Below are 13,449 nucleotides of genomic sequence, written 5' to 3'. Positions count from 1 at the left end.
GGCAGCTTCTTTAGATGTTTTCTGGTAAAGTCTAATCTGGCATTGCTATTTTTCAGGCCCATTAATGGTTTGCACCTTGGGGGGACCCGAGTGTATTTGCTCTCATGAAGTCTTCTCTTTATGGTGGACTTAGTTACTGAAACAATGACTTCACGCGGAGTGGTCTTCACTTGGAGGCATGTTGTGAAGGGGTTTTATCTATGGATGATCACAGAATCCTTTCCATGGTGAAGAAAACTTCACAACATACCTCCAAGTGAAGACCACTTTGCGTGAAGACATTGTATTAGTGTCTTTTGTGGACGTCCAGGCTTTTTTTTAATTCAAAGCTGTCACGGGTGGGTCACAGTTGACAGACAGTCCTGTGGTGTCCGGCTGTAGAAGGTCGCAGCGTTTGCTACACAAACTGCTCAATAATATTCTATTCTTCCTTCCATGGTGTAATGGTATCCTATGTATCTTCTCTGTTTGGGGTTAATCCTTTTCCTTTTAGGACCCTGCAGATATCCTCACCTCTCAGCTGTTACATCTCATCACTGTCCCTTGTGTCCTTAAATCCCTACATTTCCCCTTGGTGTTTGCTAGTGATGGAGTTAAATTTCTATTCATTCTTGAGCACAAGCAATCGGCTTGTAATCATCGGGGGGAACGTTGATGTTTGTTGCTATTCCTCTTCCATGAGTCATTTGGAGATAAACTGTTTGTTTACTTTCCCCCCTGTTTTTTTTCTGAGTCCTCTTTAGAGCTTAGTGGGGTTGACTAAGTGCTCATACCATCCGTTCCCTACCTAGGGGCAAGTTCAGGGTCACCCAGGGCCAGGTATAGTGCTTGGTGCATAATTGTGGAACCTATCTAGGGTGGTCAGGAGAAGGTTTGATCAGAGGTCACCATCTTCTCCTTCCGTAGACATAGGGTTCCCTTCCCTAACTTTTTGCAGATTGCAAAAAGGGAGACATCAGTTCACCACAGCGCTCTTTTTCTTGCAGAATGTACCAAACTGTTGACTGTTTGGCCGCTCCTAACTATTCTACTATGTCTCTGACATGATCAGCCTAATGATGCTTGCTTTCTCTTCCATTGAGAGCTCCTTTGACCATATGCTGTGGGTTCACAGCAATAGCTCCAAATGCAAATACCGCACCCGGAATCAGCTCCAGACCTTTTCCTCCTTAATTGATGAGAAAATCATCCATACAGCCCATTAAAGAGCTTTTCAGATAATTGTCCAATTACCTTTGGTCATTGAAAAAGAGGCAACTACGTATTAAAGAGCTGTAATTCCTAAACCCTTCTTCCAATTAGGATGAGAATACCTTCAAATTAAAGCTGAAAGTCGGCACTATAAGCTCAGATTGATTAGAACTGGATATGGAATATTTTTGGAAAATGCCAAAAACTTGTGTCACTGTCCAAATAATTCTGGACCTAACTGTAATTCAGATTTATGAATGTGTTCCTATCAAGTTACAGCAAGCAGAGATCTTGCAAAAAGTGAAGAAATGAAACACAAAGTGTAATAAAAAGTTGTATAACTAATAATAAAACATTAATTAAGATTTAGCTACATAATATCTGATATTATTTACAGTATGCACAGATAAAAAAAAGACGTAATCTATAACAACCATATCTTGCGCTAATAAAAATGCCTACAGTCGTCCTTTATTCTGCCCCCGGCTCCATAAAACCTTTATATTTTAATGACCAATCACAATGCAATAAAGTGAATCACTGAACCGAAAAATGAAAATTATAACGATCATGAGCTCGCAAGAGTAACGGCGGCAATAAACTGTGACAAAGACGCAACGGAATGAGATGACATAATGTGTAATGTCACCACAATCCTTCACCCGCCACAACCAGCTTTATAGAGTTTAAAGGGATAGTGATCCAGGGTATCAGGCCAGATGCCGGTCCCCATATAAGTCTACAGGGACCAGAATCCAGCGCTTAAAAATGGTGGTGGAAAGGATAGGGAGATTGGAGCTGACGCGCCATAGTTACCGAATCACCAGCGCTGTTGTACACTCCCACAGCTCCTCCTTCAATACAGATACCGCATACGTCTACAGGCTGCAGACCCTAGCCTTGCACTTATCTTGGCTGTGTATCAAACTAAAAGAGACCCCATGCTGTATTTTTTTATTATTTAAATAAATAATTTAAAAAAACAGCGTGCGGTCCCCCTCAATTTTGATACCAAGCCAAGATAAAGCCCGACAGCTGGGGGCTGGTATTCTCAGGCTGGGGAGACCCATGTTCATTGGGCGCCTCCCCCAGCCTAAAAATATCAGCCAGCAGCCGCCTAGGATTGTCACATCCATTAGATGTAATAATCCCGGCACTTTACCCGGCTCTTCCCGATTGCGCTGGTGCGGTGGCAATCGGGGTAATATAAGGGGTTAACGTCAGCTCACAGCTGCCACTAAGCCCTAGATTAGTAAAGAGAGGTGTCTATGAGACCCCCACCATCATTAGTCTGTAAGTGAAAAGAAATAAACACAAACACCGAAAATCCTATATTAAAAATAAAATCCACAAACATCCTCTTTCACCACTTTATTAACCCCCAAAACACCCCTACAGATCCGACGTAATACACACGAGGTCAAACGACGATTGAGCTCTGAAATTACAGCGCGCGATCCTAGATCCATGTCCACACACTATAACTGCAGGCAGAGAATAAGCCGCGATTAGCGGTGACGTCACTCAGGTGATTTGTGGTCACAGCTGGATGTTATCATGGTCCTCCACCTGTGACCGCAAATAGCCTAAGTGATGTCACCGCTCACTCAGTCCATGGATGAACCTCACAGCGGGCAGTCATATTCTAAGGCGCTCAATGTGAGCTTGAGAGGCAGCAGAGCTGGAATTGTCGTGGGCCCTCATGTGGATTATTTCGGACCTGAAGGGTATTGGGGGTTAATAAAGAGGTAAAAGAGGGTGTTTTTGGTTTTTTATATCAAATAAAGCATTTTTTTGCTGTTTTGTGTTTATTTCTTTTCAATTACAGATTAGTAAAAGGGGGGGTGTCTCATCGATGCCTGTCATCACTAATCTAGGGCTTAGTGGCATCTGTGAGCTGACATTAACCATTTATATTACCCCAATTGCCACCGCACCAGGGCAATCGGGAAGAGTCGGGCAAAGTGCTGGGATTGACACATCTGTGCTTGATATGGTAATATGGGATATGGGGGGACCCTAAGCCAAATTTTTAAATTTATTTTTACTATACAATAGACCCGCAGACTGGGTCTGTGATTGGTTGCAGTCAGACGCTGTCACACAGACTGGGGGTGCGTCTGACTGCAACCAATCACAGACACCGGTGGGCGGGGAAAGCAGTGAATATACATGAGGATAATGAGCGGCCATATCCCCCCAAACACCACTCTCGTGTCCCCAGAATTGTTCAGGGAAAGAGGAAACTTATTTTCTAGGGAAAATAGTAATTAATTAAATATTCCGCTCAGTCTACAGCGTTATCTCGGCTGACGTCACCGATCACGGCCCTTTAAGTTTTACGGCCGGATGACAGCGGGGGTCGAGGCTGGAGCCGGTCATGTTGCTTATGAGAAAATGGTTACGATTTATTACAAAAATCAATATTCTTAAAAAAAAATAAAAAGGATACAATGAAACACACAGAAAATTGCAATGTTTTTCTGAAGGACGGTGATAATGTCCTGTGGCGGTGTAATTTAATACAAGACATGCGGTATTCATCTAGCGTCCGATCGTTACTCGTTTCCGCCCACAATGTGATTTTTCCCAAAGCCATTCCTGGTCTTAGGACGTTCCAGTTTATAAAAGTAGCAAAAGTTGAACATCTCCTTTAAGGCCCCTCTCGGTGAAGGGGAGCTTCTAATAATGACCGGTGTATCGTTGAATTGAACCTACTAGCCAAATGGACTTATTTCCCACACCGTGGCAATAAAATGCTCCGTTATATCGCCGCACTGCCTTACCATTCACAATGGTGACCGCCCGTCCCTTGTAGAAGTCTCCCAGTGTCACACTGTCCCCCAGTTTGGAGGCCACTGGTCGCACAGTCCTGCTGCCATCAGCACAGTCCAGATACTGGTTGCCCCCCATATTGCTTTTGCTGGGGGGTTTTCCGATGCCTAAAGCCTCTTCTGTACGGTCCTGGCAAAAAGATTTGTATTTCCACTGGACCAAGACGGGCTGCGAGGAGGTGGTGGAGTAATGGCACCGCAGCAAGGTAGACTGGAACAGCATGACCGATTTCTTGTGCTCAGGCATCGTCACTTGTACCGCGCGGGACAGACCTAAGGAGCAAAAAGAAGAACGATACGTCAATGACAAGAATATAACTACTATAATACTGCCCCATGTACAAGAATATAACTACTATAATACTGCCCCTATGTACAAGAATATAACTACTATAATACTGCCCCTATGTACAAGAATATAACTGCTATAATACTGCCCCTATGTACAAGAATATAACTACTATAATACTGCTCCTATGTACAAGAATATAACTACTATAATACTGCCCCTATGTACAAGAATATAACTACTATAATACTGGCCCTATGTACAAGAATATAACTACTATAATACTGCCCCTATGTACAAGAATATAACTACTATAATACTGCCCCTATGTACAAGAATATAACTACTATAATACTGCCCCTATGTACAAGAATATAACTACTATAATACTGCTCCTATGTACAAGAATATAACTACGATAGTACTGTTCCAATGTACAAGAATATAACTACTATAATACTGCCCCTATGTACAAGAATATAACTACTATAATACTGCCCCCTATGTACAAGAATATAACTACTATAATGCTGCTCCTATGTACAAGAATATAACTACTATAATACTGGTCCTATGTACAAGAATATAACTACTATAATACTGCCCCATGTACAAGAATATAACTACTATAATACTGCCCCCTATGTACAAGAATATAACTACTATAATACTGCCCCCTATGTACAAGAATATAACTACTATAATACTGCTCCCTATATACAAGAATATAACTACTATAATACTGCCCCATGTACAAGAATATAACTACTATAATACTGCCCCTATGTACAAGAATATAACTACTATAATACTGCCCCTATGTACAAGAATATAACTACTATAATACTGGCCCTATGTACAAGAATATAAGTACTATAATACTGCCCCTATGTACAAGAATATAACTACTATAATACTGCCCCTATGTACAAGAATATAACTACTATAATACTGCCCCTATGTACAAGAATATAACTACTATAATACTGCTCCTATGTACAAGAATATAACTACGATAGTACTGTTCCAATGTACAAGAATATAACTACTATAATACTGCCCCTATGTACAAGAATATAACTACTATAATACTGCCCCCTATGTACAAGAATATAACTACTATAATGCTGCTCCTATGTACAAGAATATAACTACTATAATACTGCTCCTATGTACAAGAATATAACTACTATAATACTGCCCCATGTACAAGAATATAACTACTATAATACTGCCCCCTATGTACAAGAATATAACTACTATAATACTGCCCCCTATGTACAAGAATATAACTACTATAATACTGCCCCCTATGTACAAGAATATAACTACTATAATACTGCCGCTATATACAAGAATATAACTACTATAATACTGCCCCTATGTACAAGAATATAACTACTATAATACTGCCCCCTATGTACAAGAATATAACTACTATAATACTGCCCCCTATGTACAAGAATATAACTACTATAATACTGCCCCTATGTACAAGAATATAACTACTATAATACTGCCCTCTAGGTACAAGAATATAACTACTATAATACTGCCCCTATGTACAAGAATATAACTACTATAATACTGCCCCTATGTACAAGAATATAACTACTATAATACTGCCCCCTATGTACAAGAATATAACTGCTATAATACTGCCCCTATTTACAAGAATATAACTACTATAATACTGCCCCCTATGTACAAGAATATAACTGCTATAATACTGCCCCTATTTACAAGAATATAACTACTATAATACTGCTCCCTATGTACAAGAATATAACTGCTATAATACTGCCCCTATTTACAAGAATATAACTACTATAATACTGCCCCCTATGTACAAGAATATAACTGCTATAATACTGCCCCTATTTACAAGAATATAACTACTATAATACTGCCCCCTATGTACAAGAATATAACTGCTATAATACTGCCCCTATTTACAAGAATATAACTACTATAATACTGCCCCCTATGTACAAGAATATAACTGCTATAATACTGCCCCTATTTACAAGAATATAACTTCTATAATACTGCTCCCTATGTACAAGAATATAACTACTATAATACTGCTGCTATGTGCAAGAATATAACTACTATAATACTGCCCCTATGTACAAGAATATAACTACTATAATACGGCTCCCTATATACAAGAAAATAACTACTATAATACTGCTCCTATGTACAAGAATATAACTACTATAATACTGCTCCTATGTACAAGAATATAACTACTATAATACTGCCCCCTATGTACAAGAATATAACTACTATAATACTGCTCATATGTACTAGAATATAACTACTATAATACTGCTCCTATGTACAAGAATATAACTACTATAATACTGCTCCTATGTACAAGAATATAACTACTATAATACTGCCCCCTATGTACAAGAATATAACTCCTATAATACTGCTCATATGTACTAGAATATAACTACTATAATACTGCTCCTATGTACAAGAATATAACTACTATAATACTGCCCCTATGTACAAGAATATAACTACTATAATACTGCTCCTATGTACAAGAATATAACTACTATAATACTGCTTCTATGTACAAGAGTATAACTACTATAATACTGCCCCTATGTACAAGAATATAACTACTATAATACTGCTCCTATGTACAAGAATATAACTACTATAATACTGCTCCTATGTACAAGAATATAACTGCTATAATACTGCCCCTATGTACAAGAATATAACTACTATAATACTGCTCCTATGTACAAGAATATAACTACTATAATACTGCTCATATGTACTAGAATATAACTACTATAATACTGCCCTTATGTACAGGAATATGAAACTACAGATTATAAATACACCCCAGTTGCGGAGGTTTCATGGTGAGACGTGTGATATTTCGGTGTATACGGATTGTGTGCAGTGTTTGGCGGTCTTGTGACATCGCTGATCATTATTTTCTCATTACTGTGTTTATTTTCTTGCTCATTGTTTGTATTTCAGGATAATTTTGTTGAAGTACATGAGACTCTATCTAGTAATAAGTCTCTGTGGCTGCGGTTTCTGGCACAATTCCTGGCGTCTCTGTGCGGTGCCGCGACATATACGTGTAAACATATTTATCTGTGGAAACCTTCATTATAACTGTTTATTATACAATAAATAGAAAACAATGTGCGGTAATCATTTAGTGTTTTGTAGTCGAGTTTATATTAATGTTAGGATGTGTCAGGTGCAGATCCAGCAATAACGGGACGTCACAGCCCATGACCGGGCGTTCTGCACATTGTCAGGCTAAGAGCTCAACCAATCTGCATCTTAAAGGGAACATGCCAGCATATTTTTCATATGGATGTAGTGGTTCGGTTTTGCAGATGGTCGTCTTCCAATTAAAATGACACCTTTCTTGTAGAGATCCGAAGAGCCAGTCAAGAGAAATCTAGCTTAGAAGTCCTATGCAAATTAGCCAGGAAGTGCATTGTGGGCGTGTCACTGCACTCAGACTACTGGTTCCCAGTGCACTTCCTGCCACACTTCTACAATAGATTTCTCATGATTGGCATATCACATCACTACAATAAAAGTATCATTTTAATTGGGAGATGAGCACCTATATAGCTCCCCCTAGTGGTCAGGAGAGGTTGTGTAATGCTCACAGCAGGAGATAGTAAAGCGGCGAGAAGGAATGGACGCACCGGACCACAGGGGGAGGGACTTGGCTAAGCGCCCATCACGAGATAGACGCCGGGTGCTACTCCCAGGGACTGTGGAAGCTGACTCCATGGATGGAAAACAGGACACAGTCACTAGTGTAGCAAAGACCTTCAGGATAACTGAGACTGGTGGCATGGCCGGGGTAGATGGGCACAGTCTCTATTATACAAGGACCTACGGGGTCGCTGAGGTGAATGGACAGTCTCAAGTATAGCAAACACCTCCGGGGTAGCTGAGACTGGTGGCACAGCCGGTGTGGACAGGCACAGTCTCTAATATAGTAAGGACCTCCGGGGTAGCTGAGACTGGTGGCACAGCCGGTGTGGACAGGCACAGTCTCTAATATAGTAAGGACCTCCGGGGTAGCTGAGACTGGTGGCACGTCCGGGGTGGACAGGCACAGTCTCTAATATAGTAAGGACCTCCGGGGTAGCTGAGACTGGTGGCACAGCCGGTGTGGACAGGCACAGTCTCTAATATAGTAAGGACCTCCGGGGTAGCTGAGACTGGTGGCACGTCCGGAGTGGACAGGCACAGTCTCTAATATAGTAAGGACCTCCGGGGTAGCTGAGACTGGTGGCACAGCCGGTGTGGACAGGCACAGTCTCTAATATAGTAAGGACCTCCGGGGTAGCTGAGACTGGTGGCACAGCCGGTGTGAACAGGCACAGTCTCTAATATAGTAAGGACCTCTGGGGTAGCTGAGACTGGTGGCACAGCCGGTGTGGACAGGCACAGTCTCTAATATAGTAAGAACCTCCGGGGTAGCTGAGACTGGTGGCACAGCCGGTGTGGACAGGCACAGTCTCTAATATAGTAGGGACCTCCGGGGTAGCTGAGACTGGTGGCACAGCCGGTGTGAACAGGCACAGTCTCTAATATAGTAAGGACCTCCGGGGTAGCTGAGACTGGTGGCACAGCCGGTGTGGACAGGCACAGTCTCTAATATAGTAAGGACCTCCGGGGTAGCTGAGACTGGTGGCACAGCCGGTGTGGACAGGCACAGTCTCTAATATAGTAAGGACCTCCTCCGGGGTAGCTGAGGCTGGTAGCACGGCTGGGGTGGACAGGCACAGTCTCTAGTATAGTAAAAACCTCTGGGATAACTGAGGCTGGTGGCACGGCCAGGGTGAACGGGCACAGTTTCTATTATAGCAAGGACTTACGGGGTCGCTGAGGTGGATGGCATGGCTGGGGCAGATGGACACAGTCTCTAGTATAGTAAGGACCTCTGGAGTAGCTGAGGCTGGTGGCACGGCCAGGGTGGACAGGCACAGTCTCTAGTATAGTAAGGACCTCCGGGGTAGCAGAGGCTGGTGGCACAGCCGGGGTGGATGGACACAGGGTACTGACGGGACCGGGAAACAGGCAAGGGCACTGTACACATTAACAGAAGCACAGGGGACAAGGGGACCTGACAGCCATATGGCTAGGGCACAGAACCACTAACTAACTGAACATGTATGTTGATCAGGCACCTCCCAAAGTGGGAGGGTGCCTTAAGTACTCAGTGCCTCTCAGCGATAAGCTGAGAGGCACTTCCAGGAAATTGTGTGCTGACCCTTTAAGAGGAGAGAGGTGCACGCACACGCCCTAGGAGCACTCCCAGAGCCGCGGGCCCCAGGAGGGGGAAGCATGAACCATCCACGTGGAGGAGCGCGGGGACGTCTTCATGCCCGTCACCCGTGTCGCGGACTGTCTCCTAACTGCTCATGAATTTCATGGCCCCTAATGATCTCCCAATTACAGAATGAGGCTTGATATCGACTGAATTAAACATTACGACTAAATTAACAATCACAATCTCACAAATCCTTCCTCCTGTTGATCTGACTAATGTGTAAATGGCAAATATCGTTTCCCTACGTGTCCCTTAGTCTGGGCCCACAGGGCAGCAGTAAGCCATCGGGTCCCGTTCTTGTCCATAGCACTTGTCGTCAGGTGTTCAAAACAGCTAGTAATATTTTACTTCGGCCTTCAAAAGCGTGCACCCCGAGAATAGTACCCCCAATCACACGAGCAGAGGTGAGGGGGCGCAGACTGGAACACTGGACCCCATCTATGTGAGCAAGGAAGACGAGAGAGCTTTGTAGTTCTGGAATCTATATTTGAGCTCCCAGGCCACAATGTGTCACACTATAACATTTCATGAAGACCAGACCACATAGCCCACCATCAGTAGCATACCACAGAGTGAGCCTACCATCAGTACCATAACACAGAGCGAGCCCACCATCAGTACCATAACACATAGCCCACCATCAGTACCATACCAAAGAGCGAGCCCACCATCAGTACCATAACACAGAGCCCACCATCAGTACCATAACACAGAGCCCACCATCAGTACCATACCACAGAGAGAGCCCACCATCAGTACCATAACACAAAGCCCACCATCAGTACCATAACACAGAGCCCACCATCAGTACCATACCACAGAGCAAGCCCACCATCAGTACCATAACACAAACATCAGTACCATACCACAGAGCGAGCCCACCATCAGTACCATAACACAAAGCCCATTATCAATACCATACCACACAGTGAGCCCACCATCAGTACCATAAACACAAAGCCCACCATCAGTACCATAACACAAACATCAGTACCATACCACAGAGCGAGCCCACCATCAGTACCATAACACAAAGCCCATTATCAATACCATACCACACAGTGAGCCCACCATCAGTACCATAACACAAAGCCCATTATCAATACCATACCACACAGTGAGCCCACCATCAGTACCATAACACAGAACCCCCCATCAGTACCATACCCCACAGCTCCCCATCAGTATATACCACAGAGCCCCTCATGTCACAGAACCTGCCATAAGTGCACACTATAGATTACCGCCATATACCGCTTATGAGCTGCACAGATTAATACAGACACATACGGCGTCCATGACACATGATCGATGCTGGATTATCAGATTTTTCTGGATTAATTCTGTAAAAATGTAAACTTCAGAAACCGTACAGAAAATGATCGTGGTGACAAGAAACGTGATGCTCTGCAGCCCTACGTGACGCTCTGCAGCCCTGCGTAACGCTCTGCAGCCCTGCGTGACGCTCTGCAGCCCTACGTGACGCTCTGCAGCCCTGCGTGACGTTCTGCAGCCCTGCGTGACACTCTGCAGCCCTGCGCGACGCTCTGCAGCCCTACGTGACGCTCTGCAGCCCTGCGTGACGCTCTGCAGCCCTACGTGACGCTCTGCAGCCCTGCGTGACGCTCTGCAGCCCTGCGCGACGCTCTGCAGCCCTGCGCGACGCTCTGCAGCCCTGCTTCCCGTATCATAGATTGTGTCGCTATGTGGAATATGGGTCAGGATTGCTGACGGGTCCACGGGGAGTTTCCTCTGTGGTCCAGAATATGGCAAGTATACGAGGTCACGGTTCGGTGGGGCGTCCGGCTCCCCCAGGATCAGAAAGACAAAGGAACTTCTAGGAAATAATTACGCTGCCTCCGAACGGCCCCGGCCACCGGCATAACCTACTTTCTAAATTAAAGGCACATTACTGAGCGTGCCTGGTATTTATAGACGTACCGCCTGGAATAATGAGCAACCTGCAGCCCTGGGTAACCCACATTCCTGGAGCGCAGGCATGGGGGGGGGGCTTCTGGGTAACCCCCGAAATACAGCGTCAGAAGGATTTCTATTTTATGCTCCAGTCACAGGCAAAGCTGCAATCAGATTTCTCCATAGGTCACATTCCAGCCTGCAGAATTCTGAGTTCAGCTCTAGATGTAACTGGAGCGCAGATCCTGTTGATAAGAAATACATGTCCCAGATGGGACAATCTCTTAAGTGGACGTTAAACACTTACTGCCAGACCCCCCATAGGCTACAGCACGTCTCTGGAGGACTCAGCAATGAGAATTGTGTAATGCTTTGCTTTTCCTGCGGGGGCGCTGTGGAGAAGTTAAACACTTATTGCCAGAGCCAGATTATAAATGATTGTTGCAGGACACATGTAGCACTGGTATCTCTGCAGAGATGCAGACTTACTCACCGCCTCGGCCGGGTCGCGTTCACCTCCACACTCCCCCGACCATCCACGTGTGCTGCTGCCTCCACCTCCTCCCGGGCCCTGTTCATGCCGCACAGGGTTCCCAGGCGTGCACCTAAGACGCACACATGCACACTGGCCCTCCTCTTAAAGAGGCGGTGTGCTATTTCCAGGAAACGCCTCTCTGCCTACAGCTGAGAGGCAAAGTGTATTTACGGCATCCTCCCATTAGGGGAGGTGCATGTGCAACGCTTCTAGTCATTTAGTCTCTAGTTTGCTACCTAGCTAGTTGTCAGGTCCTGAGCTCCTGTCCAGTTATCCCTGTGTCCGTCTCCAGTACCTGCCTTCCCATGCCTGTCTATTGTTGGTATATACAACAGATGAGGACTTCTTTATATGTGTGAAGGAGGACTTTATGTTGATCTAACAGTAGATGGCGATGTTGTAAAGTTTCCTTACTCACTGTATTGTAAAAAGTCTTGTTTCTTTTTGGTTTCACTTTTTTCTTCCTGATGCAATGCTGTATGACTGTGCATTTCTATTTACCTCATGTTCTCTCAGAAGTAAAGAGCTTGTAATCCCATGTAATCTGCTCTGTGAACTATCTTCTGCAACCCGGAAGCTAGACGCTGTGCAATATCTATCCCTGCTGTGCCCACCAATCCTGTCCATACCCACCTCTGTCCAGCCTGCCTCCATCAACCCACCTGTACCCAGCTATTCCTGAGTCTGTCACCTGTCCTGGGGGTCAGCTGCCTCAGTCCTGGTCACTGCCCTGGGAGTGGTACCTGGCATCCACCTTGCGGTGGGCACTAAATTAAGCTCCTCCCACTAAAGGGTAAGCCCGGGTCCCATTTGTGGTCCAATGGGTCCACTAATCCCTCTCGCTACCTTTACATCGGCTGTGAGCATTACAAGTAAGAACTATGTAATACTCTGCTTTCCCTGTGGGGGGTGCTGTGGAATTGAATAATTGCTGCCAGGAAATCCCCCATAGATTACAGCAGATCTCTGGAGGACCCATCAATGAGAACCAGGGCTGTGGAGTCGGAGTCGGAGTCGTGGAGTCGGAGTCGGAGTCGGAGCTCATTTTGGTGGAGTCGGAGTCGGTATAAAATGCACCGACTCCGACTCCTAAAATATATAATAAATTGGGGACAGGAGTGCAATGCAGAATGTGCTGAATATTTTACTAAATAATAACATTTAGTATAATGCTTATATTTAAGTGAAAAATTTATTGTAGTACAATGTGAACATCAGACATTTAATTGTTTTTATGATACAATAATCAAGATATTTGGATAGAACATAAAATATTTATTGGAATACAACTTTAGAACACAAAAAACTAATAAATTGTAAATATGTAATATATATATATATATAT

General features: G+C 44.1%; 1 protein-coding gene across 4 annotated transcripts in view; it reads right to left on the bottom strand.

Annotated features, from left to right (window-relative positions):
* Positions 1 to 13,449, bottom strand: part of ILDR2 (immunoglobulin like domain containing receptor 2) — a 260,966-nt gene that overhangs the window by 133,146 nt on the left and 114,371 nt on the right. For all 4 annotated transcript variants that reach the window (XM_075334918.1, XM_075334920.1, XM_075334919.1 and 1 more), the window contains exon 2: positions 3,978 to 4,298. In XM_075334918.1, coding sequence (XP_075191033.1) covers positions 3,978 to 4,298 — 321 coding nt within the window. The remainder of the gene's footprint in view (positions 1 to 3,977; positions 4,299 to 13,449) is intronic.

This window comes from Anomaloglossus baeobatrachus, chromosome 2 (assembly GCF_048569485.1).
Source record: "Anomaloglossus baeobatrachus isolate aAnoBae1 chromosome 2, aAnoBae1.hap1, whole genome shotgun sequence".
NCBI classification, from domain to species: Eukaryota; Metazoa; Chordata; class Amphibia; order Anura; family Aromobatidae; genus Anomaloglossus; species Anomaloglossus baeobatrachus.
This window is presented reverse-complemented; position numbering and strand designations above follow the sequence as displayed.